The sequence below is a fragment of the Fukomys damarensis genome, unplaced genomic scaffold, assembly GCF_012274545.1.
Source record: "Fukomys damarensis isolate Sample0158 unplaced genomic scaffold, DMR_v1.0_HiC HiC_scaffold_5, whole genome shotgun sequence".
NCBI lineage: Eukaryota > Metazoa > Chordata > Mammalia > Rodentia > Bathyergidae > Fukomys > Fukomys damarensis.
This window is the reverse complement of record NW_022900917.1, coordinates 5,325,663-5,351,830: the sequence shown is the minus strand read 5'-3', so window position 1 is coordinate 5,351,830 and position 26,168 is coordinate 5,325,663. Positions and strand designations below refer to the sequence as shown.

The window sequence follows — 26,168 nt, the reverse complement described above, 5'->3', positions numbered from 1 at the left end:
AATTTAATTTTTTTTTTTTTTTTTTTTTTGGTCCTGGGGATTAAACTCAGGTCCTTGTGCTTGCAAGGCAGACAGCAGAACCACTGAGCTAAGTCCCTGGCCCATGAACTTAATTCTTTCTATGACTCTAGTTACAAACCAAACTGGACCAGAACCAAATCAAATTCAATGGTGAGGGTCAATGCTGACCTTATGGGGAAATCTGATTTGGTTCTCGGCCAACTCGGTTTGTGACCAGAATCATTCAGAGAATTAAGTCTGTCAACCAAGGCATCACCATAATCACATCTGAGAGTCATTTCCCTCAGCAAATTAAAACAAAAATTTCAAGAAAGTGTTAGCTCTAACAATAGCTAAAACGAAGAATTAGGATCATAACAGACAAAATGAGCGTAAGAACTTTTTTAAAGTGTCTTCTTTCTCTCAATAGTGTATTTATAGCATGGGGTGCTCATTATAGCCATAGCTGCAGAATTATTTCATAGTTTGAGTTCCTTCAAAAAGTCGTTACACTGTCCTGAATGGCTCACAGCAGTTTCTCTCACACTGAATACTCACAGGACACCAGACAGCCCAGCTACGAAGGCCTCCGTCTACTGCCCGAGTACAAGAACCGCGTTACTGCTCTCAGCTGTTCACTGCTAGCCCTGGAGCGCTGGCCTGACCCAGCTGAACTTAGAACACAGACTGTTAAGAAAAGTTCCTCCTTGGCTGTGGTTATTAAGAAAGCTTTAGGTGCCGAAGACCAAAATATGAACATGAGCCATACTCTGTGAATGGAATTAGCGTGCATTCATTCATGCACTCAGCACACATTTGGCCAGGTGTGTTGGTCCTACTGCAGCGAACAGGAAGAGTGTGCGTCTGCTGTGTAACGCACATGGGCCATAACAGATGACTTATAGGTGCATGCGTGGCCTCTGCGAGAAAGGTAACCGTTTTAAACTACACGTGGGAGATGCAGACCCTTCCAGGGATGAGCTAACCTGACCCTAGCCTAAGTCCTGCTCTAGATCGTGCTACCTTTCATACCCAACAAATGTGCGGCAGCGGTGATCCGTCTGACAAGAGTCACCAATGGCAGAAAATGGCCTTCTGGCAGTGTGCTTTGTGAGAATTGCATTACTTTGGATGAGGAAACCACCAGGTCTGTGTGTGCTACAGGAAACCCCCTCACACCGCACTCCACACGCCCCCGGGTGTCTACGGGGACCCTTCACCACGTGTCCCTAGCAAAATGTCACTGGCCACTCCCAGGGGGAAATAAGCACATCTCCAATGCAGATGAAAACTCAAATACAGAAAGGATGGAGGTCTGCACAGCTACATTATCTCAAAAGCAGGGTCATTCTGATGAAAGAATTCACCTCTTGACTTCAGAATACTTGAGAGATTTTAGTGGACACTGTAAAACTGTGAAAAAAATCCCATGTAGTGTACGAATAAAAGGAAACAAGTTATTGACCACATGGTTTGCCCCATTATTATTAATAGTGTCATCATTAGTGACAGCATTATTAGTCCCACTAAGACTATGGTTTTCAAGTAAAAAATAACTCATTTCACTGTAAATCTAAGAACTCGGATGTGATTTAAATTTAATAAATCTCAAAAATATTTTATTCCCCCTAAGTCTTTTGTCTGTTCTCTCCTAAATAATATTTCTTGGAATAATGCTTATTCCACAAAACAATTCAAGATTAATTGGATTGAATTTTAGTCATTTCCACTGTATGGATGACTTATTTAGAATAAACCATTTCAGGAAATCTGGGACATCACATTTTCCTTAAAGAGGTTAGTTGGGTATGGTAGTGCCTGCCTGTAATCCCAGCTCCTAAGAGGCTGAGACAGGAGGATGTTAAAGGCCAGTCTGGGCAACTCGGAGATCCTATCTCAAAAGGAAGGAAGGGAGGGAGGGAAGAAGGAAAGTGAAAGGAAAGAAAAGGTAAAGAGAAGGGAAGGAAAAAGGGCTGAGGGTGCAGCTGCGGTACAGTGCTTGGTTAGTGTGCAGAAGGCCTGGTTCTGACCCCCACAAAAACAAAAACAAAAAAGCCTTAGTTGTACAGGGAACAGTGAGGAAAGTGACAGCCATTCTGGCTGATCTCACCTCTGTCATCAGAATCCACACTGGCTGGGACACCCAAGTGATCTGACGTTTGCTTTGCCAGCCGGCCAGTGGGTCCTGCTCGGAGCAGTCCGGCTGAGGCCACTGGACCAGCAGTACTGAGAGCGGAGGCCAAGCCAATGCCGAGCTGACGGGATCGGGTGGGGAGCTGGGAAGCCACTCAGGCCCGAGCCCAGCTAACAGCTTCTGGATGCAAGGAGCAGATCGAGCTGTCCTTGTGGGAGATGCCTGCACCAGCATCAAATTCTGAAAAACCTTGAAGCTGTCCAGACCCTGGCTCCTTATGGAATTAGAAAAGGTAAAACCCTTTCCTCACGGCCGGTGCGTATCTTACACAAGTACAGTCTTCAGCATCACTATAAGTGAAGCTGAACGCGCGTAGTTTTAGTGTCGCGCCCCTATCAGTCTGTGAGCGGAAGCCCCTGCTGACCTTGGGGAGGGATGGACAGACGGATGGACCGACAGCTCCACAGGACTCTGAGCAAGTCCCTCCCAGCCCAGCACGGCAGCGCGTGGAGGGCGCTCCTCTCTTCCAGAGCTGGCGACACCTACAATCTCCATAAAGGACCCTGCCCTGGGAGACGACATCTCGCCCCTCCAGCCTCTCTCCTGTGCAGCCCTGGCCCCTCGCGACAGCGCACGCTGAGGGACACACGCCAGGAGCTGGGCTGCACTGTGAAGATCTGCTCCCGAGCCTGCGATGACGCACCCCGCTCTGGCACTGACCCTACAGTCCCCCGTGTACTCTGAAAGCTGTTTCTCTCTGTCACCCTTCGCCGTACCCCTCTCTAGGTGGATTGGGGGACTGATCGGCCTGCAATAAACTAATTTACAAAAATGCTACATCAGCAAGCACACAACAATACAGGGTTTACAATAATAAACTGCTCCCCGTTAAAACTTGGTGGGCACTTGAGGGGCGCTAGGATTCGCAGCTGTTGGCTCACTCGCTCTTCCATCGTGCCCGGAAGGGTGGAGCAGGTCCATTGCAAGGTGAAGAAACTTAGTTCAAATGCACAAACTGAGGCCCAGAATGATACGGAGTTAGGTATAAAAGGCAAGGAATGATTGACGGATTTTTGAAAAACCTCATGTTAAGCAATTCATGACAACTTCAACATCATTGTTTAGGAGAAATAACTTTCTAGGTTTTCAAGACCACTTAACTGAGCACCTCCAAGGAGTGAGTCCAAGGTTCCAAGGGCAATTTTCGGGAGCTGGGATGCGAGTGGCGAACACAACGTGCCCCGCCCCATACCGGGCAGCACTTGGCACCCCGAGGAAGCCGGGGCACAGGAGGCTCTCCAGGTGCTTCCCGGAAGTGGTCACATCCCCGACCTACCACTCGGTTATGAGACTTGAGGCATCATTAGATCTTTCTATGCCTGTATTTTCTCATTCGTAAAAAATGGGGACAAAAATCCTGACTTGTGAGTTTGCTCAGAGGATTAGGCAGGCTGCTGATACGTGTGCAGCACTCCTGAAATGCTTTGGTAGAGCTTGCTACTTTTATTACTGTTACTAGGCCAGCAGAGAACACAAACGTGCACACAAATACAGGGGACTATTTTGCATAGTGGTAAAAGCTGTGAAAAAAGGCAAAGTGGCTCTCACTTCCCATCTCCTAGACCACTTTTCCTACCTTCAAGCACGAGAGAAAGACGCTGATGGGTGGGGATTTGCTCAGAGGCACAGTGCCTGCTTAGCACACTGGAGGCCCCGAGTTTGGTCCCTGATTACCCGCCCCCAAATTATGAAAGCTGACAGTGGGAACTGTGTCACGATTAGGACACTGCGCCCGAGCTAAAGAAGACAGGTGTGTGGCTCCCTCCTGAAATCTAGCAAGGAAATGAACCAGCAGATGCTCACGCAAAAACGTCACTGTCAGGAGAAACGCAGCGGACGGGAAGGAAAGTGTCATGAGACCAGGATGGGGAGATAAGTCACCCCGATGTGGGGCAGGATCTCCGGAGGGAGTGGATTTAAAGGAGCCTGGAACAAACAGGTGGGAGACGGGCTGTCAAATCTTAGCAGCTTACGGCCCTGAGACGGAGACTGAGGAAACTGTGTGGAGGACAGGAAAAAGCGTTTGTTTTTATTTGCTCAAGACTAAAATTCCAGAACTGACTTCTCACTAGACGATACTCCTCACACATGAAGCCACTGGAACGCGATCGGATCTGGTCACTTGGTTTCGGGCCCAGGACCAGCAGCCCCGGGCTGTCTCCCCGAGCCCCCCACAGGCAGCAGCTGCGCGATTCCAGGCGGTAAAGATGAATCCCCTCCCTCCTTCCCTCCCAGGGCCCTCAGTGTTCGCTGCGGACACAGGACTGGGCGCAGCTTTAAGGAAAGACACAAGACAGGCTCACTTACGGGGACCACACTCTGGGGAACGCCTCTCTCTCCTCCTGGCTGTACTCGTCCAGGCGCCGGGGCACCTTGCGGGGCTGCGGGAGCTCCTCCACCAGGTTCCTGAGGAGATCTTCCGGGACGTCCTAGGGCAAACACACAGGCCTTAGTTTTCTTAAAACAGATTTCTCACTAATCAATTAGTGATACCTGGATTGAAAAATAGGCGAAAGAATGCTGAAGAATGAGGAAAATGATCATCTTTAAAATCACCTGTACAAATCCCTGAAAGGTGCTACTGACCAGTGACGCCATAACAGTCATCTACTTTATTAAAATCCGAGGGTACCGTTTTGCTCAATCTCTCATGACAATCGAGAAAGGGCGCTGGCCCGGCCCTATCCTAACACTGACGACCCGGCGCAGGTCGCCCCTTTCGGTACCAGGACTTGGCGTCCGTCCAATCGGGCTCACGTCCGCTCAGCATCGCCCCTGCTTGTGAACACCCCCGGGGCTCCAGCGGCGACCCCGCTCCACCTCCCCTGAGATCTTCCTCGTCAGCAAAACAAGTGGGGCGCGGGGAGACCGCAGAGGGAGCAGGCGGCCTGGCCCGAGGTGGGAAGCCTGGGTGCAGGGAGGGAAAGGCCGGCGCTTGTCGGAGCAGAGCCGGAGCGGGCGGCAGTTCTAATTTATAGACACTGATGACCTCATTTCAGAACAGACGATCTGTGGGAACAAGCTGTGGAGTACCAGTTCTGTTCCTAGGTGTTCCACTCCCACAGTACCGTTAGCAGAAGCAAGTCCCTTTGGGGTGGAATTTGTACCCAACATGTTGCTGGTGTGTGGTCTTCGTGCTCCTGCCTTTCCCCTTTTATCACCCCAGTGGGAAGGGAGTTAGGCAGCAGATGTGGCTGTGCCACAACTGCACAGCTGTGGGCTTGGGTGGAGCAAACTGTGATAGGACGTCGCCTGCACACACGAGGCCGCGCCACACGCCCAGTCAACGGGGACCTGGATGGAACCGGGCGGCCGATTCCACAGCCCGTGCCCAGCCAGTTTCCTTCGACCAAGAGAAAAGCTAAGTACCTAGCGCCACAGTAATAAATAAAAGCAGACTTTTAAAAAGTACTTTTTAGTTGAATACATTTTGAATGGTACAAATGTTGTAAAGGTTCGTCACGGGGAAAAATCAGCCCCAAAGAGTTCTCCATCCACGCCTCACCGAAGGCTCCCGCTCCTCGCATAAAAAGTGAGCCGAATGAATGCCCGGCTTTTCAGAGCCCAAACCATCAACGGGCGCCTCTGGGGAACGGGGCTCCTACCACAGTCCTCCTTTAAATGGAAGCAGTGAGTGAAAAGCAAATACCCGGGAACCTGTGGGTTTTTAGTCCAGTGATGGCTCATTTTATGGCTTAAAATAATCCTTACATCAAATATACATCATACATACCCATTTTAAAGCACACAACGTCAGTCTGTGAGAACCGAGTTGGAACTGGCTGACGCCGACTCACCTCGTCGGGAAAGAGGTGCAGCCTCTGCATCGTGGTCCTCCTGTGCAGGTTTTTGGGCAGCATGCCGTACACGGCCAGCTTCACAATCTGAAAACCAGACAGGCGTGACTCGGGAGGGACGGAGCAGACCAAACGGGACGGCGATGCGAACAGCAGCGCGCACACAGGAAAGAAGGGCCTGAAGTTACACGGAAGCTCGTAGCGGAAGGGGCTCCCACTCCTCTGTACCCCACCGTCTGCTCTAGGCTCTCTTCCTTCAATTCACTGCTCATTTAGAAGAAGGAAAAAGGACGAGATCAAAAATAACCCATGCACGTGCCAATTTTCCACCGCCTAAGAAGTTCTCTAAACTTATATGTGAATCCGTGGCTCACACCACCGGTCAGACACTGGTGAGGCACCGCCCGGGCACCCCAGTCCTGTTTCCAACGTGGGGACGCCGGCGGCGTCAGCAGACCGACGCTGTGCGGTGAGTGCGCGACACCCCAGTCACGGCGCTGGGAAGGCGTCCTGTGTGGACGGGCAGGGGGATGTATTCACTTTCATGCCCCTGGTGCTGTGAAGTGGCACTGTAACTGCCCTCGCTTCACAGAGGGAGACAGAGTCCCGGAGGACAAAGAGCTCCGCTAACGAAGGGTGGAGCCGCCCTGCTCCCCGAACACACGCAATCGTATTCATAACACATCTTCGCCGTAATTACCAGGACACCGGATTCTCTCCTCCCCACACTACCCAGGCCCAAGGTGGCAAAAGACCTGCTCCATGATTTACTTTTCTCTTTTTAAACTTATTCTCACTGCTGTTCTGAATGTGATTTCATGTGTTATTGGGTCAAAAGAAGGCCTAGGACGCCTTCTGGGCATGTGAGGTTCGCAAATCCAGCACAAGCTCTTCAAGAAAGTACTCAGGGAGACTTGGTGCAGCAAACTGGTCCTCGCTGTTTGTACTTAGATTTCAAGGTATGATCTGATGTGTGCTCAGACGAATCCACTAAAGCAATACCTGCTAAACAGGGCTGCATTAAATGAGGGTTCATGCTCCGCGTTTTATTCTCTCATCAAATCAGACTCCAAAACCTTAATACACACAGAAGCTAATGACTTGCAATAGATATTTTCTACTTTAGTGCTGCTAAGACTTTATTCTGGAGACATTATTATACATATATTTTACTGTCAAAGTTGAAAGCAATGACAAATCCATTTCCGCAGTCACACAAGCAATACTGTAAGTGGCCAATTCCCACTAGGTGGTCAGTGGCCACCACAGTGCACATGGACATCTCCCCTCTGGGTGGCTTTCTTTTGCAGTGTGGGGATCGGGCCCTGGGCCTTCACCCTGAGCTGTATTCCTGGCCCTTTATAAAAATCTTTACTTTGAGACAGGGTCTCACTAAGTCACTAATTTGCTCAGGCAACTTGAACTTGAGATCCTCCTGCTTGGGCCTCCCAGAATGCTGGGATCACAGGCCTGTGCCACCAGACCCAGTCACATTTTTTAATGCTTTAAAGTCATGCTCAGAACTGACAATGTTAAGACTACTACTTAGCACCTTTTCTGGGTCAGCAAGTCATTATCTCCTCTGAGTAGTACTGTAATAGCAATTGTATTAGTAGGTCATGTGACATTTGGTTTTCATGATCATAAAAATGTAGTTGTATTTATTTGAGTGATCAAATAAGTACCTAAAAATATCTAGTAAACATCACACTAAAACTAGGAAAAATTAGAACATGTGAAAAAGTTATAAGCTAACAAGAAGACACAAACACGGTAAACAAACAAAAAAAAAATGTGAAAAACAGGTAGATGCAATCAAGTAGCTCTGGCTGCAGACTTAAGGATAAGCTGAGAAATCCAGAAAGTGAAGAAGACAGAAGGAGGTGTGGTCAGCAAACAGACCTCCCTCACAATCTGCGATGCAGGGCATGTAGCATTTAGTTCACACAAAATAACCTTATTAACCACAAGAGAGAAAATATAAGAAAGCAAATACAGGTCCAGAGAAACTCTTAAACTAAAATACATAAAAGAGAGAAAAGATATGAAGGAAGGACTCAATGTATTTACTTGAAATGAGAATCTTCTATTTACAAAAGTATAAAATGTATTAAAAAAACTATTGTTATTCACTTAGCAAATAAATATTAAATAATCTATTTCATCAACATTCCGAGGCTGTACTAAGAATCAGGTTTCCTTAATGAAGCAAATGCTCTGAAAAGTTACATGAAGCACCGATGGGCAAATCACGTCCGCCCCGGGCAGACTGCGAGTACTGACTTGTCCCCCAAGTCATGCTTTTGCAAAATTTGAAGAAAAAAATTAAGATTAAAAAAAAATTAAGATCTTTCAATGAGTTAAAACTGCAAATGGATTTAACTCTGAAATATTTCTAATTCTTTATCAAACATTTCATAATAATTTCAATTTTTATTCATAAAGACAATTTTAAACAATTTTTGTTACCAAATGTCTAACTTCTTACATTAAAAAGTTGGACTATACTGCCTCCTAGTGTACAGTGAAAAAATAGAAAACAATTTTTAAATTTAAAAAATTGATACAAAGTATTAAAAGTATGTGTTTTACCAGTTACGGTACATACTATCAGCAGCCTTTATAACTTTTAATATATGCAAGTCACAGTAGTAAAAATTAAATACAGTGACCTGTCATAGTCTTTTAAAAAACTAGTTAGAAAAAGAACATTAAATATTGCCTACAAAGCAATCTCTGAGCATACATTTTTTAAAGACATACAAATGTTTCAAAATAAGCAGTAAAATACAGAGCTTTTAAATGGTCTGTCAGGGCTTATCACATACACACCTCCCCCACTACTTTAGGAAAAGTAAGAAATGAAAAAGTATTTTCAGATTCTGACACTGTTCATTCATGAACATTTTTAAGTAACAGCTAAAAACACTCTCTGCCTATGAGGAGAGATAAAGTCCATTTCTAGTGAGAGTTAAAGGAGGAAAGAGAAGGAGCGAGAGGAGACCACACTCTGGACAATCTGCGGATTGATGCACAGATCAGAACTTCTAGTATGTAATGCAAGGGACAGTGACGCAATAAACACTGGTGCAACAGCATTGTTCATAAAATATTTTTTAAAGCATGGAGCCAACAGAAGGCCAGAAATGAGAAGGAGCTTCAGAAAGAGTCCTAGGGCTGGCATTTGCCTGAAGGCACCCGCACAGGGCAGAGCTTGCATTTAAAAGGTCACCATGGGGGCTGAGGGACCCCTTCACAGGAGCAGATTTCTCTAGAAGGGCAACAGCAGGGTGTGCAGTGGGGGAAATTTCTAAGAACATTTCTGCTTATTGCTATCGGGGTTCAAAATCCCTTACGTCTAAGGTTCACCTTAAAGAAGTTTCAGGTTTATATATTACTCCATGCAGTTGCCAGAGGGTAAATAAATCTTTAGCACAAGTCACAGAGAATTCCCAGAGATGAAGTTCAAAGCACACATGCCTACCAAGGGGACTGAACAGAAACGATGACCTGCATGGGGAAGGATGTGGAGCCTCGAATGATCACTACATTAGCAGAGAGGAGAATGAAAAGACAGTGGCTGAACCAGTTTTTCCCCAGACACTTTTCAGAACCCAGGAGACTTACGGCCACTGGGTCCCGCAGGTGAAGCTGGGTGGCGGTCACCTGCCGAAATCCACCAGGGTAGCTGTTAAAAGAAGCAGAGGTGTTAGAGCTGAAGTGGGCTACAGCACTGTATCCTTCATTACTGCTCTGTAACAAGAAGACTGTTTTAATGCATTATACTTGTTTCTAACTGTGCTGTTTCTTAATTAGTGTCCTGAAAATCACGCAGCAGCCTGTGCTGCCGGGAATGTCTGCAGTGGCCAGATGTGACTACATCATAAGCAGTTCTCCGAGTGGAAAAGTTTCTTGGTGTAGCTCTGTTTTCCGAATTTTAAGTTACTCACTCATTCATTGGTTGTGGGTAGTTTCTCACAGCTTGATTTAAAACAGAAATGGCAGTGAGCCAGAACACTTCACGTTCATGCCCAAATGCGACAAACAGGATGAAGGCAGGGTTAGGCCCAGGGAACCTGGTGTCCAGAGCCCTTGGTTCTAAGTCAAGTTCATGCTCTGACAGGAATGACCCCGCTTTCCTGATTGTTGGTTTAAGGCTGCTAAGAGTTATATGTGGATCCAAGTTAAAAAAACATTCACTGTGTTCAGATCAAGTTTTATATAAAATGGATAAACTGGCAAATAAAAATATTTGGGATTGAATGAGTTAATTTAGTAACTTGGATTTCCCAGATCCAGAAACCAGGTTTTACCAAGTGACTCTCAGTTTATTAAGCAACTAATTGTACCGTCTACATATGATTTTACTCCTGTGAGAATAACATCTTCTCCATCTACTTCAGATTTCGGAGCCAAAAACATATACTAACAAACATATACTAATAAAAATTAAAACTGGGAATAAAAGAAATGGAAAATACTACATAGATGCAAAGGTTTATGACTCTGAACAGAAAGAAAGACTGGAAAGTCAGTACAGTCTATAAAAAGACTTCAGATTATCTAAATATGATTCCTTTCATAATTTTCTTTCAAAAAATTTAAAACATTTTAAGATAGCTAATTTTCAGACTAGTATTATTTTATCTTTTTCACAAAATTTCAGTTTCAGAAAAAGAGATACCTGTCCAGACTTCAGTTCCTGTATTCTGTCTCCATGGAAAAACACTGTAAATTCTATGCTAAAGACTATCTTTAACACTGGGATGGTAAAGTCTACAGCATAATACATTGATGCTGCATTTCTGGGGCCTGAACTTTACTCCACAGCATCTGGAAAGCCAATGCAAAGTTCTGAGTAGGGGAAAGACTCGAGTAATCTAGCACTCTTTAATTTTTGCTAGAGAGAAAACAGCTGCAGGCTTCCTCTGCATGGGGTACCCTGGATGGATCTGTGTCGGCCACAGCCATGGCTTGGGTTCATTTAGTTCACTGAACATTTACTAAACGGGTACCACAGATAAATACAAAGGGTTCTGTCTTCGAGATGAGATGAGTTCGATCGGTACCCCTAGTAGTGAGCTGTACTTCCACCTCAGGCCTAAACATTTTGGGCAAGTTACATGTGAGAGTTCAAGGTACAAACAGACTCAAACAGCCAGTCCTTAAACAATCAGAAGTGAATGTTCATTTAATCATATAAAAATAACAGTAAGAAAATCCTACAGAAAACTTTATAAAAAATCCATAATAGTAGATAAGCTCTTAATAAATTTAATAAATGAAACGTTCATAGAAGGTGCTGAGGAAAGCATGGAGGCCCCATCAGAATGTAAATGATACTGATGCCCATAAAAGAGCAGAGCTTCATCATTATTAAATTACTGTAAAATTTGAAATACCAGGCTTTCTTATATAATGGTAAAGTAATGTTTGGAAACATCTGTCAGAAGACCTGTTAGTGATCCTTCCTCTGATGCTGAAATCCATTGCATTCCAGCTTGATTTTACATGGCCTTCTGTAGTTAAAACGTTAATGGATAAAGATGCTTTCTCACTCTTTGTAAAAGCCAACATTTTCATTTCAAAAAGTTGAGCAGTAAGCCAGTGTGGTGAGTCATATGGTTTAATTCTGTCTGTCTACCCACCTATCTCTCACCACCACAGTACACTACTACAGAGTGACTAAAAACAGGATCTACAAAGAGGTTCTCTGAGCCAGGCATGGGGATGCACACCTGTAATCCTAGCAGTCTGGGAGGCTGAGGCAGGAAGAACCCGAGTTCATGCCCAGCTTTAGCAACTTAGCAAGACCCTGTGGCAAAAGAAAATGGGGGAGGGGGCCTGGAGATGTACCGTTAGAAGGTATGCTTAATTAACTCTACCCTGTCGTGATCTTATAACAAAGTATCCGAAAGGAGCGGAGATGAAGGCTAACACGGAGCCAAGGTAAGGTCCGTGGTGGGACTAGAGCACAGCTGAAGCGCTCGTGGGGGCGGAGGAGCGGAGGACGGCGCGTGTCTGAGGAGGACGAGGTCTTAGCGACAGGAACTCAGACCCACGCGAGTGGCACAGCTCTGGGAAGTGTGGCCGCGCGGAAGACCCCGGCAGAGCTGCTGACAAACAAGACTGAGCCGGAGAGGGCCGAGGACCTCTTAAACCCCTGGTGCGACTGCAGAAGTGAGGGTGACCTGGAAACCGCAAGATGGACGACGGGAAGCAGAGAGAAGTGAGCTGACCCAAACCGTGACGGTAATTTGGGTCGGAGAAACTGCGAAGCTCGCGGGCAAGTGAAATGCTGTCGGTGACGGTAACAGCCAGTGTTTGGCACGGGGTGTTTGTTTTGGTGGAATAAATTATACATGTAACCCGCGTAAAATCAGCATTTTCTTAAATGGCAATTTTAGAAATATGTTTTCCCTTCTAAATAAGAGCAAAGGCTTTATTACAGTGACACATTTTAACGACTTTCCTTATGTCTTACCCCGTGTGGGAGGAGTACACTTTCTGTTCCCATTTGTTTCCAGAAAATGCTATGTGCCGCGTGTTCATTATGATAACGTGATCTCCACAGTCACCTCGATTTAGAAAGAAATAAGACTGTATGAAAACTCAAACGCTTAAGAAAAAGTAGCCTTGAATATCTGTAAAGTTATCAAAGCCCAAACAGTGCATTGAAATAATAGAAATCAAACCGCAGTGCAAAATCAAAAATCATTGAACATAGTTCCATTACATTTTTCTATAATATCCACGTATAGAGAGAGTTGGCCGGACATTTGGAAAATCTCAACACTGGAAAGTACAAGACACTTACTAAAGAAGCCAGTAACAACAATTCATGCTTTAAATGCAAACTACTGTTATTCCTATTATCCTTCCCATTAACAATTACATTTCACTAAAAATATTTTTATTAGTACCTTTAGTTGATTCAATTTCCCCTCATACACAGAGAAAATGAAAAAAATATGTATGTAGATGTAAAACAATATATTTTATCAATAGGTAAATTGAAAACATGTGAAACATTACGATTATTATTCTTTTCCAATTTAGAGAACAGAACACTACTACGCTTAATTACTGCCACGGGTTTTTTCCAAGCACAACTAACTTTAAATTTAAATTGCCATTCTTAACTATGACTACAAATATACTTGACAGGACAAATGACCTTAATATATATTATATGCGTGTGTGTGTGTGTGTGTGTGTGTGATTAATTTTTTAGTGAAAAATACACCCAACTTTGGCTGTTTGTCTAAAAACAAGTCAGTATGGAAGTTCTCACATAAACCACGGTTCATAACAAAGTCAAGTAATCTCAAGCATTTATTACATGCTGACTCTAATAGAAAAACACTTCAAAAGACTCTAGAAGCTTAAGAAAAAAGGTCACTAACAGTCAGAAGTATGAATGAAGGTTACGTTATCAGGCTCTCTGCAGCGGCTGCATTTGGACAGCAGATACTACAGAATCCGTGCTCTGCACAGCACAAGGGTGGGGCTTCTCACGGCTGGAGCGGAGGCAGTGGAGGTGTGAAGGAAAACCCCGGAAAGCTTGCCGCTGTCAAGTGCTGCAAAATAGCTGACAGCATCTGGTAACGCAGGGACAGAAGCTCCTAAACTTGGCCCATGGTGCTTGTCTTTGGCAACGGGGCAAACGCTTCAGAAAAATAAACTAGTTAAGAAGATAATAAGATCACTGCAAAGAACGCGGAAATTCCCTCGGCTTCCATCCATGTCACAGCTGAAGAAGCTGAGGCCTTAGAAGAGCAAGAGACGTGCCAAAGTTCACATTCTGAGCTACTCGACATTGAGTTCTTTCCCTGGTAGCTACCTGAAGAAAAAATGGATTCTTTAATCTTTCCACTAAAACTGAACTCCTTTTTAAAATGTTGTTTAAGCTTTAAATATGTAGAAAGTATCTTGAGCCACCCAAAAACCAGCATCCCCCCAAACCCCCAAACGCTTATAAAGACCAAAAAGGATCTTCCAAGGGACGTCAGACGGAGTACTGCGATCACATGGAAACCGTCCTTTCCGCTCTAGGGCCTGGACAGCTTATCCCGGAAACCTATCTGCCCTTGGTGATCCAGGCCGCATCTTTATTAAATCACTCTCAGAAGCATTTCCCTATTATTCAATGAGTGATGTTTTTAGCTCCTCTGCTGTGAAATTTAAAAAGGGATTTTTTTCCAGGCTGAAACAATAGATATCCCTGTGCAGTTAGAAAAAGAGAGAAAGCATTTCCCTAACACTAAATATGACAAACCAGCAAGAACTTGCTTTTAACTGTATTGCATACTAGCAAAGCTAATATAACTGTGAAAGGCTGTACATAATCATGGAATATCATCATCACTTTGCCCAAATTTCTAAGTTAAATGTTTCAAACTTTTTATTAAAAAATTTAATTAATATACATGTATCAAATTAGATAAATCAAAGCTCTACTGAACAAGAGATATTTCAAAGAGAAATTTAGTTTGAATTGATAAAAGCTTATAAAAGTTTAGTAAGCAATTTTTAAAAATAGGAATTATAAGATAATTTGCAAAACTTCCACTTTGGATCTCTTACATCATCTGACTCCTTTGTGAAACCATTAGGTGTGAGTTTAAACGGCCAAATCAATTGAAACCCATCATCCAAGGGAATACGAGCACGAGTAGTGTGGGAAGGAACTGGCAAATGAGGCAGAGCTGTGTCCTGTTGTGCAGGTCTCCCCGACCTGGCTGGGTGTGGACGCAGGGAGGATAAGGTGACAGGTGGCTGTAACCCAGAGGTACGATGAGAGCAGGACTCACGTCCCGGAACCGATGGCCTCATTGTGGGTATATACACGGGGAGCTTCTCAGGTGCACGCTGTCACCATTTTGGTCCATTTTCTCCTCTGAGCCAGAACTAAGATTTTTTTCCCTCAAAACTGCCTGGGAGGAGGGGAAGAAACGCTTACTCAGGAGTTCCCACTGCAAAGTCCTAGCTGGGCGGTCTCAGAATGTCTCATCTGGGTGCTTATGTACCTCAACTTCTATTCTCCAACGAGCAAGCCCAAGTCTGAGGGGACCACACCTTGGCTAAGATTATACGGCCGGCCAATGAGTGGAAAAGTTAAGATTCAAATCCAACTCTAATCTTACCCTTTTTACGACAAGCAGCATGGTGAAGGGCTGGTGGGGAGGCACCACAGGGAAGCAACGCTGTCACTCATTAGCTCACCGTGCAGCCCTGTCTACCAAGCTGAGACCCCAGGACCTCTTCTCCGAATCGCTGTCCCCTCTGAACCTCCCCAGGTGCCAGCTCTCAGCGAGGTGTTCAAGGAGACCCACATTATAGGACACGACTCTCCAGCCTCATTTCCCACATGACCTCCTAGAGGGAAGGTGAGGCAAGCCTACACCACCCCTTACTTCTATTCCCCGAAGCACTACCCCACGGCGAGCTCTATTCTACACACACACACACACACACACACACACACACAGAGGCATAAATACCCATGCCTCCAGTTGCGTCTGTTCCAGATCTATTCCCAAACCTGTTCCACTTTATACACTGTTCAACTTCCCACATAAATATCAGTTCCTCCACCAAGCCCTTCCTGGTATGGAAGTAACTCCCTTGGATGCTTCAGATGCCTGAATTTCTTTCAACACTGGGTTCTACTTTGTTTTGGTGTTTGTATCATGTTGTTCCCTCCGACTAGTTTATAAGCTCCACGCTGAAGACTCTGCATTGCGCAGCCCTTCTATGACAGAGTGAGGAAGTGTTAAGAATTCCTGCTATTCACTCTCAACTTTCTGCAACAGGTAGGGTCCATTCAAGGGCAGATGCAAAGACACCCGCTCAGTTTGGTGGGAGTATCGAGTTCTTCCAAAATCTCTTGGTAATCCCCTTCCACTGATGGATAGTTAATCCACTTATTACTTATCACATACTTATGGCCGGGACTCTTGCTGCTAGAAATACAGCAATACATGTTATTGACGTCCCTGTTCATAATGAAGCTTATATTCTAGTGCAGTGTTGGCGAACCTATGGCACGTGTGCCTGAAGCTGGATGTTTGTTATCACGGAAGCTCTAAAAGGTTCGCCATCACTGCCCTGGTGGAAGGCGTTAGACCATAAAGAATCAGGTAAATAGTATGCAATCTGCCAGGAGCAGATAAAAGTGGGGGGATAGAGTTTTAGGGTAGGCATTATTAATTGACACGGTATCATCCCATGAATTTCTCTGGCATAAGTTAAGAGTGCATTTGCTATGTTGTTACAGTAAGCTTAAGTCTAGTTTTGTAGGAAACTGTCATACCACCTCCCAGGCTGTCTAGTTTACATTTGCACCAGCAACAAATGAGTATTCTGGTTTCTTTGCCCTTTTGCCAGCATTTGTGATCACTATTTTTATTTTAGCTATTCTGATAGATGTGTGGTTTTAATTTGCACCTCCCTTACGGCTTACAGTGTGCATCCTTTCATGTGCTTTTTACCTTCTGTTTACACATTTTGCCCATTTTTGAATTAGATTTTAATGGTTGAGTTTCAAAAGCTCTATATATTCCAGGCAGAAGTCATGTGTTGGCTACATGGATTACAGAGTCCACCAAAAACATGTATCTGCCTTCAGCAGTCCGCCATACTAATAAACGTCTGGAAGCGAGTGGGTGCCACTCGTGTAAGCGAATGGCACCTCATGTAATCGTAGAGCCCAAAGGTAACTTGTTTTAATCCTATGTCTCGATAAATTCAGTGTTCGAATAGAATACATAAAACACAATCTATAAGCTTTTCTTTCCCTGCCGAACACACTGTTGTGGCGGGCTACTCCCTTCCAGTCTGCAGTCTCTCATTCTCCCTTCTGGAGAAAAGCTCTTTGCTTTAGCACACTGATTCCACTGCACCCGCCAGAGTACTGGAGGCCTTAGGAGGAAACTTAGGGGAGGGGCTGACATCTTCCCTGTCCTTCAACCAGTGCAGCGCTGCTTTAAGTATTAAGATGTGGCTTGAGAAACGTTTGAAAACAGCTATTTCAAGTTAGCAATAAACAGCAGAGTTTAGCTTTGGCCTTTATGCCTGTCTCTAACTACCTATTTCAACATGACTTTTGGTACCCTGAACTGGTGTGTGGCCAGTGTGACAGGTGGTCACACAGTTACCATAAAATCCAGGGTGAAGACACCACCATAGGAACGAGGCACGCTGTTACCGTCGGTTTCCAAATACTCACTTCCCAAGGAGTAAGTATTCTAGATACAAGCTGAAGCAAAAGTTCCCTTCCATTCTCTGTAGGATATTCTACGAGTGAGATGAAGTATGGACGCACCATTTAGATTGCAAAATGAAAATGATATGATAATTAAGACTTGAACAGACTGGCTCTTAAGAGCGACAGAGAATTACGTCAGGCAGGTCTGAGGGGGCACCAAAATTCACAAGGCAGAACACCGGAGATGAGGCCATAAATCTGATCTTTGCTGAACCGTGTGGCCTGCTAGCATTCTTGGCATTAACCCGTGAGAACTGTGTGTCACTTTTTCATTCCCTGCAGACCGGGGACATGAAGATCATCTGCAGCAACATGTTCCTTTGCTTCTTTAAATGTGCAGTTTGCCTTAGTGAATCAGCCTGCTGACCATGAAAGGTGGAGAGTCCTCTTGGATATTTAAGTCATGCTCCACAAACCGCCATGTGACATTCCCATTATCAGTAAAAAATAACACACATTCAAAAGCTTTCCAGTCCCAAATTCAGATGGACAGTTCTTCTTAGGAGGGTGAGGGAATTCTTTTACTTGTTTTACATTATTTCCACCTTGACTCATATTTCTGATTAAAAAAAAAAAAATTTTATAGGGGTCAGGGGACAGTGTAGCGGTACAGTGCCTGCCTGGCACGCACCACATTTGATGCCCAGCACTGCAAAAACAACAAAACAAACAAAAAAAAAACCTTTATAAATGGAAAGCCAGTTTTTCACCACATTCACAAAGGTCCACTAGATAAAGTAGTGCAATATATGTGTCACATTCCGATATTATCGGTAAACTTTTATAGTTATTCCCAGAAACACAACCATCATTTCTATTATCTTCCTGGGAAAATGCACATCAGTTTCCAAATAAACATAAGTATAGTGGTCATGAGCCCACAATGCATGTTTAATAAATGCTTATGAAGCTAATATATGCTGGAAACTGATTCTTGTATTTGTACACTGACAATGGATTTGCAAATTGAAAATTGCTAAATTTTGACTTTTGCGGTTGTGACATGTTTTGCTGATGTAAACTACATATCCAACACAGTCAGGCAAAAATGCAATTCAGTCCTTAAGAGATAAATTTCTGGTTTCATAGAAAAGCTGTTCTCCATTCCTGGAAGAGGTTGGCCTGGCAGGTGGTCACAATAACTCTCCTGGTGTTCTAAAAGAGTGTGTATCCATCGGTATCCAGGGAATACCGCAACAGCATCCTCCGAGTATGGAAGAGGATCCCCCGTGGACAAACAGCTGCTACACTCAGGGGTGGGAATTAGGTGAGTACCACCAATCCACTTTCCCTCACATTCCGTACCATTTGCATTCCTACAAAGGCAGCCTCAGCAACTTTGCTCACTACGTCCTGGTACCATCGCTAGGGGAACCAGCAGAAGGGAAGGAAGGGTGGAAGTGGCTGTGGATTGCGAATTTGAACTGTCCTACCACAGTGGAAGGGCTTCCCACAGGAGGAACGCAGACGCTCAGGGGTCCCATGCTGTCATGAATGACGGGGAGAAGGTCGCCTTCTTCTCCTGATTTCAGTGTATTCATCTCAGGCAGCCAAACAAAGTCTCTGCAGTTCTAAGGAATTACACTATTCTGTGAGTTGGGAACTCCACGACTAGGGGATTTTCCTGCTGTGCCAAAAATATTTTTAAAGTATTTATCATGAATGAAGGTACACACATGCTGATCGCTATTTTACTTTGAAAGTGGTTAATCTTATTCACAGACTCCTTATTTGCAGATGTGCCTAGTTGATACAATTTCTGTGCAACCCAAACATCAGTACTTGAAATGCTCTTGCAGTTGCTCATGTCATGCTCGGCGCAGCAGAAAGTTGAGCTGCTTGGCATCTCCAGCTGAGGCTGAACAAGGCCACCCCGGCTTTCTGTTTCACCTGAGTGGAAACAGGTGTCCTCAGGTGGCCTAGTAAGTGTCACATTCTTGCATATGTGTATTCCTGATAGTAACTTTACTGTTTAAGACGCCCTCTGCGTCTGGTACTGGAGGTCTGGGCTGCTGCTAGGCGGCAGGAGGCTGTGGTGTGCCTTACCAAGACAATATGGGTATCAGATGAACTTCACTAAGCTACGAGCTACAGCGCCTCGGTCGAGAGTTCACAGTTAAAGGACCAACAACACATACATTTAAGATGTATTTAAACTGAACCCAGGGAGCAAGGTAATATACTGACAGGTTGATAAAAATGTCAGAAACAGAAGGACTCAATCCCAAGTTTCCCTGGAAGTAAGGACTCAATATTCTCTAATCCAGTGTCCTTAGACACTGACTTCAGAACATAACTCCAGGCAACGTCAAGAACCGAATGCATCCATAAAACATCTCTTTCAAAGTGTCAGGTCACACACACACTACTTCTGACAGCATCTATCACAGGCGACTGGACCTAGCACTGGAAAAACAACGATTAACACAATGAAATCCCTAGTTCCTTTCAGAGTATGTGGGCTCCCTCTGATATGTTATTGAAACGTTCATGTCAAGTGGAGAAAAAAGACAGAGCAGCAAGTATAACAAAAGCAGGAAAGATCATAAGTCCCTGCTCTTACCCAAATCAAATAATCCAGAAATACTTTCCCACAGCACCACAGATCTAAAAACCTAGCTGAGCTTAAATGGCAAAGTCCTAGCTGAAAATATTTTGTTCATTTTTCAGAACTGATATTTATAAATGCAAAAAACATTTCTTGCATCCCAATTATATATCAGGTACTGGAGAAATAGCCGTCAACAAGATAGGTAAAGTCTCCGTCTTTCTGAAACTTAGTCTGGAAATAGGTAGAGAAAACATATCAGATGATACATAAATGCTGTTAAAGAAAAGTAGCAAAGTAAACATCTAGGAAGGATGAACAGACAAGAGGGATGAGAGAAGGCTTAGTTCCCAACACAAATGACTGGAAGAAACCTGTGTGAAGGAGTGAGCCAGGCAGATAACTGGCTGGGAACACCCAGGCAGCAGGGACAGTGTGAACAGGCCTTGAGGCAAAAATGTGCTTGGCAAGCAAGTTAACTAAAAAGCAGTAGAAGCTGGGCATGATGCTGCACACTTGCAATCCCAGCTCTCGGGAGGCAGAGGCAGGAGGATCACTGTGAGCTCAAGGCCAGCCTGAACTACACAGTGAGACTATGCCTCAAGAAACCAACCAACAAATAACAACACAAACAAACAAAAGAAAAAAGAGCAGCAGGCCGAGAGGACTGCTCAAGGGACTGAGAGGCGGGAACAACATCAGAGAAGTAACAGGGCCACAGGTAGAACTTCTTGAAGAGCACTGGCGAAACTTCGGCTTTTATTCTTTCATCTGAAAAGGACAAGAGCATAGCAGCCTCAAATTTCAGGGGCGAAGGGAGCAATAACGAGATGTGCCAGATGTCAGATTTTTTTTCTAATCTTTTAAATAACTATATTTATAGGGGAGGAGGAATCACAGATGAGGCAAAAGTTTCAGGCCAGAAGAACTAAAAGAACTGAGAGCGGAGATACAGGAAGGAGCAAGCTGTCTCCAAACAGGCTTCCTCACTGGAGATGTCTACTAAGCGTCTGCTAGAGGCCTAAGAGGCTCTGCGGTCTGGGGAGCGAACTGGCCATGCGCGTCTGTGATACGGGTCAACACCGGAGAGGCACACTGGATGGGCGGCCAGGGCTGCAGGATGGAAATCAGTCACGACTCCACACCCAGGCTGCACTTCTCACCGAAAGAGAAGTAACTGGGCGTTTCAGAAGTGGAGGACAGCAGAGGGGTCTGGGGACAAGAGTCATCAGAGGGGAAGAGACAGAGAGTGGCATCAAGGAAACAGCTGAAGACGGCACTTCCAGGAGAAAGTTTTCTGTAAAACTCTCCAAAGGTTCATGACGAGAAAAAATTAAAATGATTATTCTCCACTAAAAAAGACTAATGAACATTACAACTAAAGGCAATTAATACAACTTGGGGTGGGTCTGAGTTCAAATAAATGAGCCAGAAGAACCTATTGGCACAATTAGGGAATTTTAAAACACAATGTCTAAGCACCTATATAATTACTGTTTATTTTTTAGGTGTGGCAATGGCATTTTTGCTACACAGGAAAATACTTCAATTCTTAGGAGATATATGTTAATGCACTTGGGTTATGAGCTCGACAGCGCAATCTGCAATGTTTCCAACGGCTGAGTGAAGAAACATGGTAGAATGTTACCGACTCTGGAGAAGAAGACGAAGTTCACCTACTATTCTTTGAACTTTTTTGGAAGTTTAAAACTTTCATAATAAAAAAAGTGAAAGAGAAGTAACCCAATGGAAAAATAAACAAAACACACACAAAGACATTTCAGAGAAGAGAAAATTACAAACACTGAGAAACTAAGGATACTCATCACATATCTGTATTCAGGAAAATGCACATAAAACCACAGGGGGCATTTCCCATCTCCTGGAGCAGTCAAAACTAAGAAGTACAGAGACAACGCTCCAGTGCCAGTGACCATGAGGAACAATGGGCCTCTCATACGCTGCTGGCCGAAGACTTAATCGTCTCCACCACCGCTCTTCCTCTGCTGGGAAGTCCTGGCCTGTGTATATACCTCAGAAGAAAAATTCTTCCACGGATGCACCAAGAAAAAGGTCCAAGAATACTGATACAACATTATCTGTGATGGTAGAACAGTAGGGAAGAGTGCTGACTGTACGAGTATTCAATGAACACTTAGGATCACTGTTACGACTTTTCTTTACAATATGCACACACAGAGATGCATGCACCTTTGTATGTTTGACATATTGTACACTAAAGTTAAACAAAAATGTTATCAGTTGCAGCAGATGCTGCGATAGACTAAACACTGCTATGTGGCTTTGGTAGTGAAGAGTCCTGGCAGATAAAGTCAAATCGAATTATCTACCAGCAAACTCTTCTAGAATAGAAATGACCCTTTTGTATTTTATATTGTTTTAGGAAAAGGATATAGAAAAGCAAATCTATTAATTTGAAATAATGAAATGTAAGCTTTCATATCCAGCTGGTTCTACATAATTTTCTGGGAAAAGAAATTTTAAAAGGTAAGGCAGGGTTAATTTTAAAAACTCTCTACTCAAAGGTGTGGCATCATGGAAAAGACGGGCTCCAGGGAATTCACAGTGCAAACTGGGGCGCTCAAGACAGTGAAGAGGAGCCTCTGCTGATTCTGTTAGGTAATGGCATACACGGAAACTGGCCCGCATGGTTTTTCGTGAACAAGCCAAATGCAGCTCCAGTGCCTTTCCAAGTGCTCAGAAGGAATGGAACGAGGAATCTTCAGAACAAGGGGTCCTTCACCCAGCGCAGTCCGGTTCCATCAGGTTATACTTGGGCACGAGAACACCTGCGCAGTCAGGGCAGGTCTGGTGACACTCACTGCGGTGTGAGCGACAGGGATACTCACTTATTTGGTGGTACACAGGTTTGTGCAGCCCTTGAAGCTTTACTGATGCCATAGCAGCCAGCTTGCCGGGGGGCTGCATTCTCCCGTCTAAGAGATACCACATTCGGGCAAAAGTGGCCCATTGCTTGAGCAAAAGAAAAAAATGAAGAGAACTCTAATTAAAATGGAAGGAATTGGATTATTGCTGCTTGCTCTCATGCATTTTATAGGTACTGTCAACAATTACTTTGAAACATGACTATGTAACATATAAAACCACCATTAAGTCAACAACTTTTCTACACACCAATAATGAATTAGCTAAGAAACGAAAAAAATTCTCTTCACAGTAACTTAAAAAAATAAAAATGAAAGAGGTCTACAATGACACCAAAGAAACTGAAGACACTACAAGACAGAAAAGATTGTTCTATGAATAATCAAATGTTCGTGGATTGGCAGAATTAATCTTATTAAAAAGGTCGTGCTACCTACAGATTTAACACACTCACCATCAAAATACCAACATTCTTCACAGAATGAGAAAAAGCAATCCTGAAATTTACATGGAAACACAAAAAACCCAGAATAGCCCAAAACAATCCTGTTAAAACAGCATGGCTGTAGACCTCACGATACCTGATCTGAAACTATACTATAAGCCACAGTAGGAAACACAGTATGGGATCAGAACAGAAACTGACACACAGACCAATAACAGAACAGAGGCCACACACACAAATCCATACAACTCCAGCCATCTGATTCTGGACAAAGGAACCATAAATACATACTAGAGAAGACAACCACTTCAACAGAGTGTTGAGAAAATGGATATCCACGCGAAGACTGAAAGTAGATCCCTATCTCTTACCCCCTACAAAAAATCAATTAAAAATGGACCACAGACCTATGATCTGAAACTTTGAAACTGATAAAACCAACCAACAAACAAAAAACCAGGGGAAACACTTGAAACCATAGACATGTGCAAAGACTTCCTGAATAGGACTCCAGTAGTCTAAGAAATAGTAGCAAGAATCAACAAACCGGACTATATCAAATAAAGCTTCTCATAGTAAGGGAAACAATGAACAGAATGAGAAAAACCGCAGAATGGAAGAAAATTTGCCAGCTACTATTCTGACAGAAGATTAATATCTGGTATGAGTACTCAAAAAATGAAAAAATTAAACAGCCCAATCAATAGATGGGCAAATGAACTGAAAAGACACTTCTAAAAAGTACAACTGGCCACTTAATATATAAAAAATGTTCAACACGTTTAGCCACTAGGGAAATGAAAATCAAAACCACACTGAGATTCCATCTCACCCCAGTCATATGAAAAATATAAAATAAGAATAAATGCTGGCGAGGTTGCACGGGTGAGGGTAGGGGGAAGAACTCTTCTATGCTGTTGGTGGAAATGTAAATTGGTACAGCCTATATGGAACGTAGAATGGGGGTTCCCCCAAAACCTAAAAACCGAGCTGCCATTTGATCCAGCTCTACTCCTCCTTGGAACACACTTAAGGAACTGAAGTTACAGACGACAGGGAGGCCAGCACACCTGCTTACTGTGGCACGATTCTCAAAAGCCAAGATATGTAACCAGCCTAAGCGCCTATCAGCAGATGAGTGGAAGAAGACTCGTGGTGTATAGACGCACTAGTGTTACTCAGCTGTCAAAAAGAGCAGTTTGGTCATCTACAGGAAAATGCATGGAACTGGAGATCACCGTGAGCCACTCAGAAAGACAAGTATCGCATGTTGTCCCTAATATAGGGGGTCAAAAAAGATGACAAGAAAGTAGAAGAGAGACCATGATTAGACAACAGGAAGGGAATAAGGGAAAGATGAGGGTGTAAGAGGTATAAAAAGGGGATGTGTATGATCAAAATATACACTTTGAAACTCAGTATTTTATACAGTTAATAGGGACTAAGAAAAGGAAAACATGATTCACACTAGGTCACATGATAAGAGGAAGGAATGGTGGGGGCGACAGAGGGTGAAAATGACTAAAGTATGTTATATACATGTACAAATACGACAAAATGTAACCTGCTACTCGCTGCAGCTAAGATGCACTAATACTTTTCTCTTCTTAAAAATTAATTAATTAATTTTTTCCTCACTGAGTTTATTGGTACATTCTAGGTATACAGTACAGTTACATTCATTATTGGGATCTTGTACCTTTACATGACAGGTATTGGTTCTCATTTTCTCCTTTATCCCTGCCCTCCCTTCACCCCCTCCTAATTCTTTCCTTAATAGAAAACAGAAAAGAAAAGAAAAGAAAAAGGCTATCACTACAAGTGTTTGCTTTTGTTTCTACATCTAGAAAAAGGAAATCGCTCTTAGTTATTCTCACTGAGTAGGCCTATCATACGGAAAGTGGAGTGTCACACTGGAGACCATTCAGGAATTCAATTCCAGAGAGTTATAGTTGGGAAAGTATGGCTGAAAGTGAGCTATTTTAAGTTTTAAAGATTTGCCTCAGACCTCTAGGTTGCCTCTGATAGAGATCACTGTTTTTGCGGAACTCACCAGTGTCTAAGAAAATTCCGTATACAAAAGGTTAGACAATGCTAGAAAACTAGACTCCTAGTCTATGCGTTTGCAGAAGTGGGATTGAACTCAGAACCTTCCCATTGAGCTGCATCCCCAGCCCACTGTAAAGTTTATTTTGAGGCAGCGTCTTGCCTGGGTTGGGCGTGAATATGATCCTCCTGCCTCAGCTTCCCGGAGCCCTGGGATTATAGGCATGCACCACCGCCCTGGGCCTAGGTTTTATTTTCAATTTCATTACCATAAACTTCAAACTGGCCTATGCAGAAGCAAGGGTTCAGTTTCCTCCCATCCACTGGAGACTAAATAGTTCGACCATTTTAAAGAAAAAGCACTTTGATTTTTTTTTTTAAAAGTACAAATGTCAAACTACTGTAAACATTTCAAAATGTTTACTTTCACTTCCTGCATCTACCTCATCACAGTCAGGTAACAAACCCTCCGAGGAAACGGCCACCCTTGAAGGAGCGCTGGATTGTCACCCCGCAACCTACTCAAGCCTCGCCGTGTCGCCCCGAAACCAAGCCCTCCAAGCAGGCTCTCCAGCGCTCCTGACTCGATCCTAACGACCTCCCTGACCCTCTCTCCTATTTCCTCCCGGGGGAAAAAAAGGACATAAAAAGCGCTGAGTGGAAAGAGAGAGGGACGAGGACAAAACAGGCGGCCAGAGCCTGGAGCCTCCTGCCTGTGCCTTCCCAAGGGCATCTCCCGGAAGCCGCTTCCGGCTTCTCCCTCCTGATGCATCTCCGTTACTAAATCCGCCGGACCACTGCTCTTGCTGCCAGTCTGAGCGCCAGCGTCAAGCCGCAGCAGCCCGGGCTCACCTGGGAAGCCCTGGAGAAGCTCGACATGCTTCCCCGCCCTCAGGTCCTTCAGGTCCCGGAAGCCAAGCCGGGCCGTCAACGGGACTCGCTCGGCGGGAAACGCACATACC

General features: G+C 44.2%; 1 protein-coding gene across 1 annotated transcript in view; it reads right to left on the bottom strand.

Moving 5' to 3' along the window:
- Mrpl13 (mitochondrial ribosomal protein L13) overlaps positions 1–26,157 on the bottom strand; it is a 27,080-nt gene extending 923 nt beyond the window's left edge. Inside the window, exons 1-6 of the mRNA XM_010619502.3 lie at positions 26,059–26,157; positions 22,679–22,802; positions 12,476–12,569; positions 9,619–9,679; positions 5,992–6,078; positions 4,502–4,623 (exon numbers count right to left, since the gene is read on the bottom strand). Of these exons, the coding sequence (XP_010617804.1) occupies positions 4,502–4,623; positions 5,992–6,078; positions 9,619–9,679; positions 12,476–12,569; positions 22,679–22,802; positions 26,059–26,085 (515 nt within the window). The 5' untranslated portion in view covers positions 26,086–26,157. The remainder of the gene's footprint in view (positions 1–4,501; positions 4,624–5,991; positions 6,079–9,618; positions 9,680–12,475; positions 12,570–22,678; positions 22,803–26,058) is intronic.
- Between the last annotated feature and the right edge of the window lie 11 nt (positions 26,158–26,168).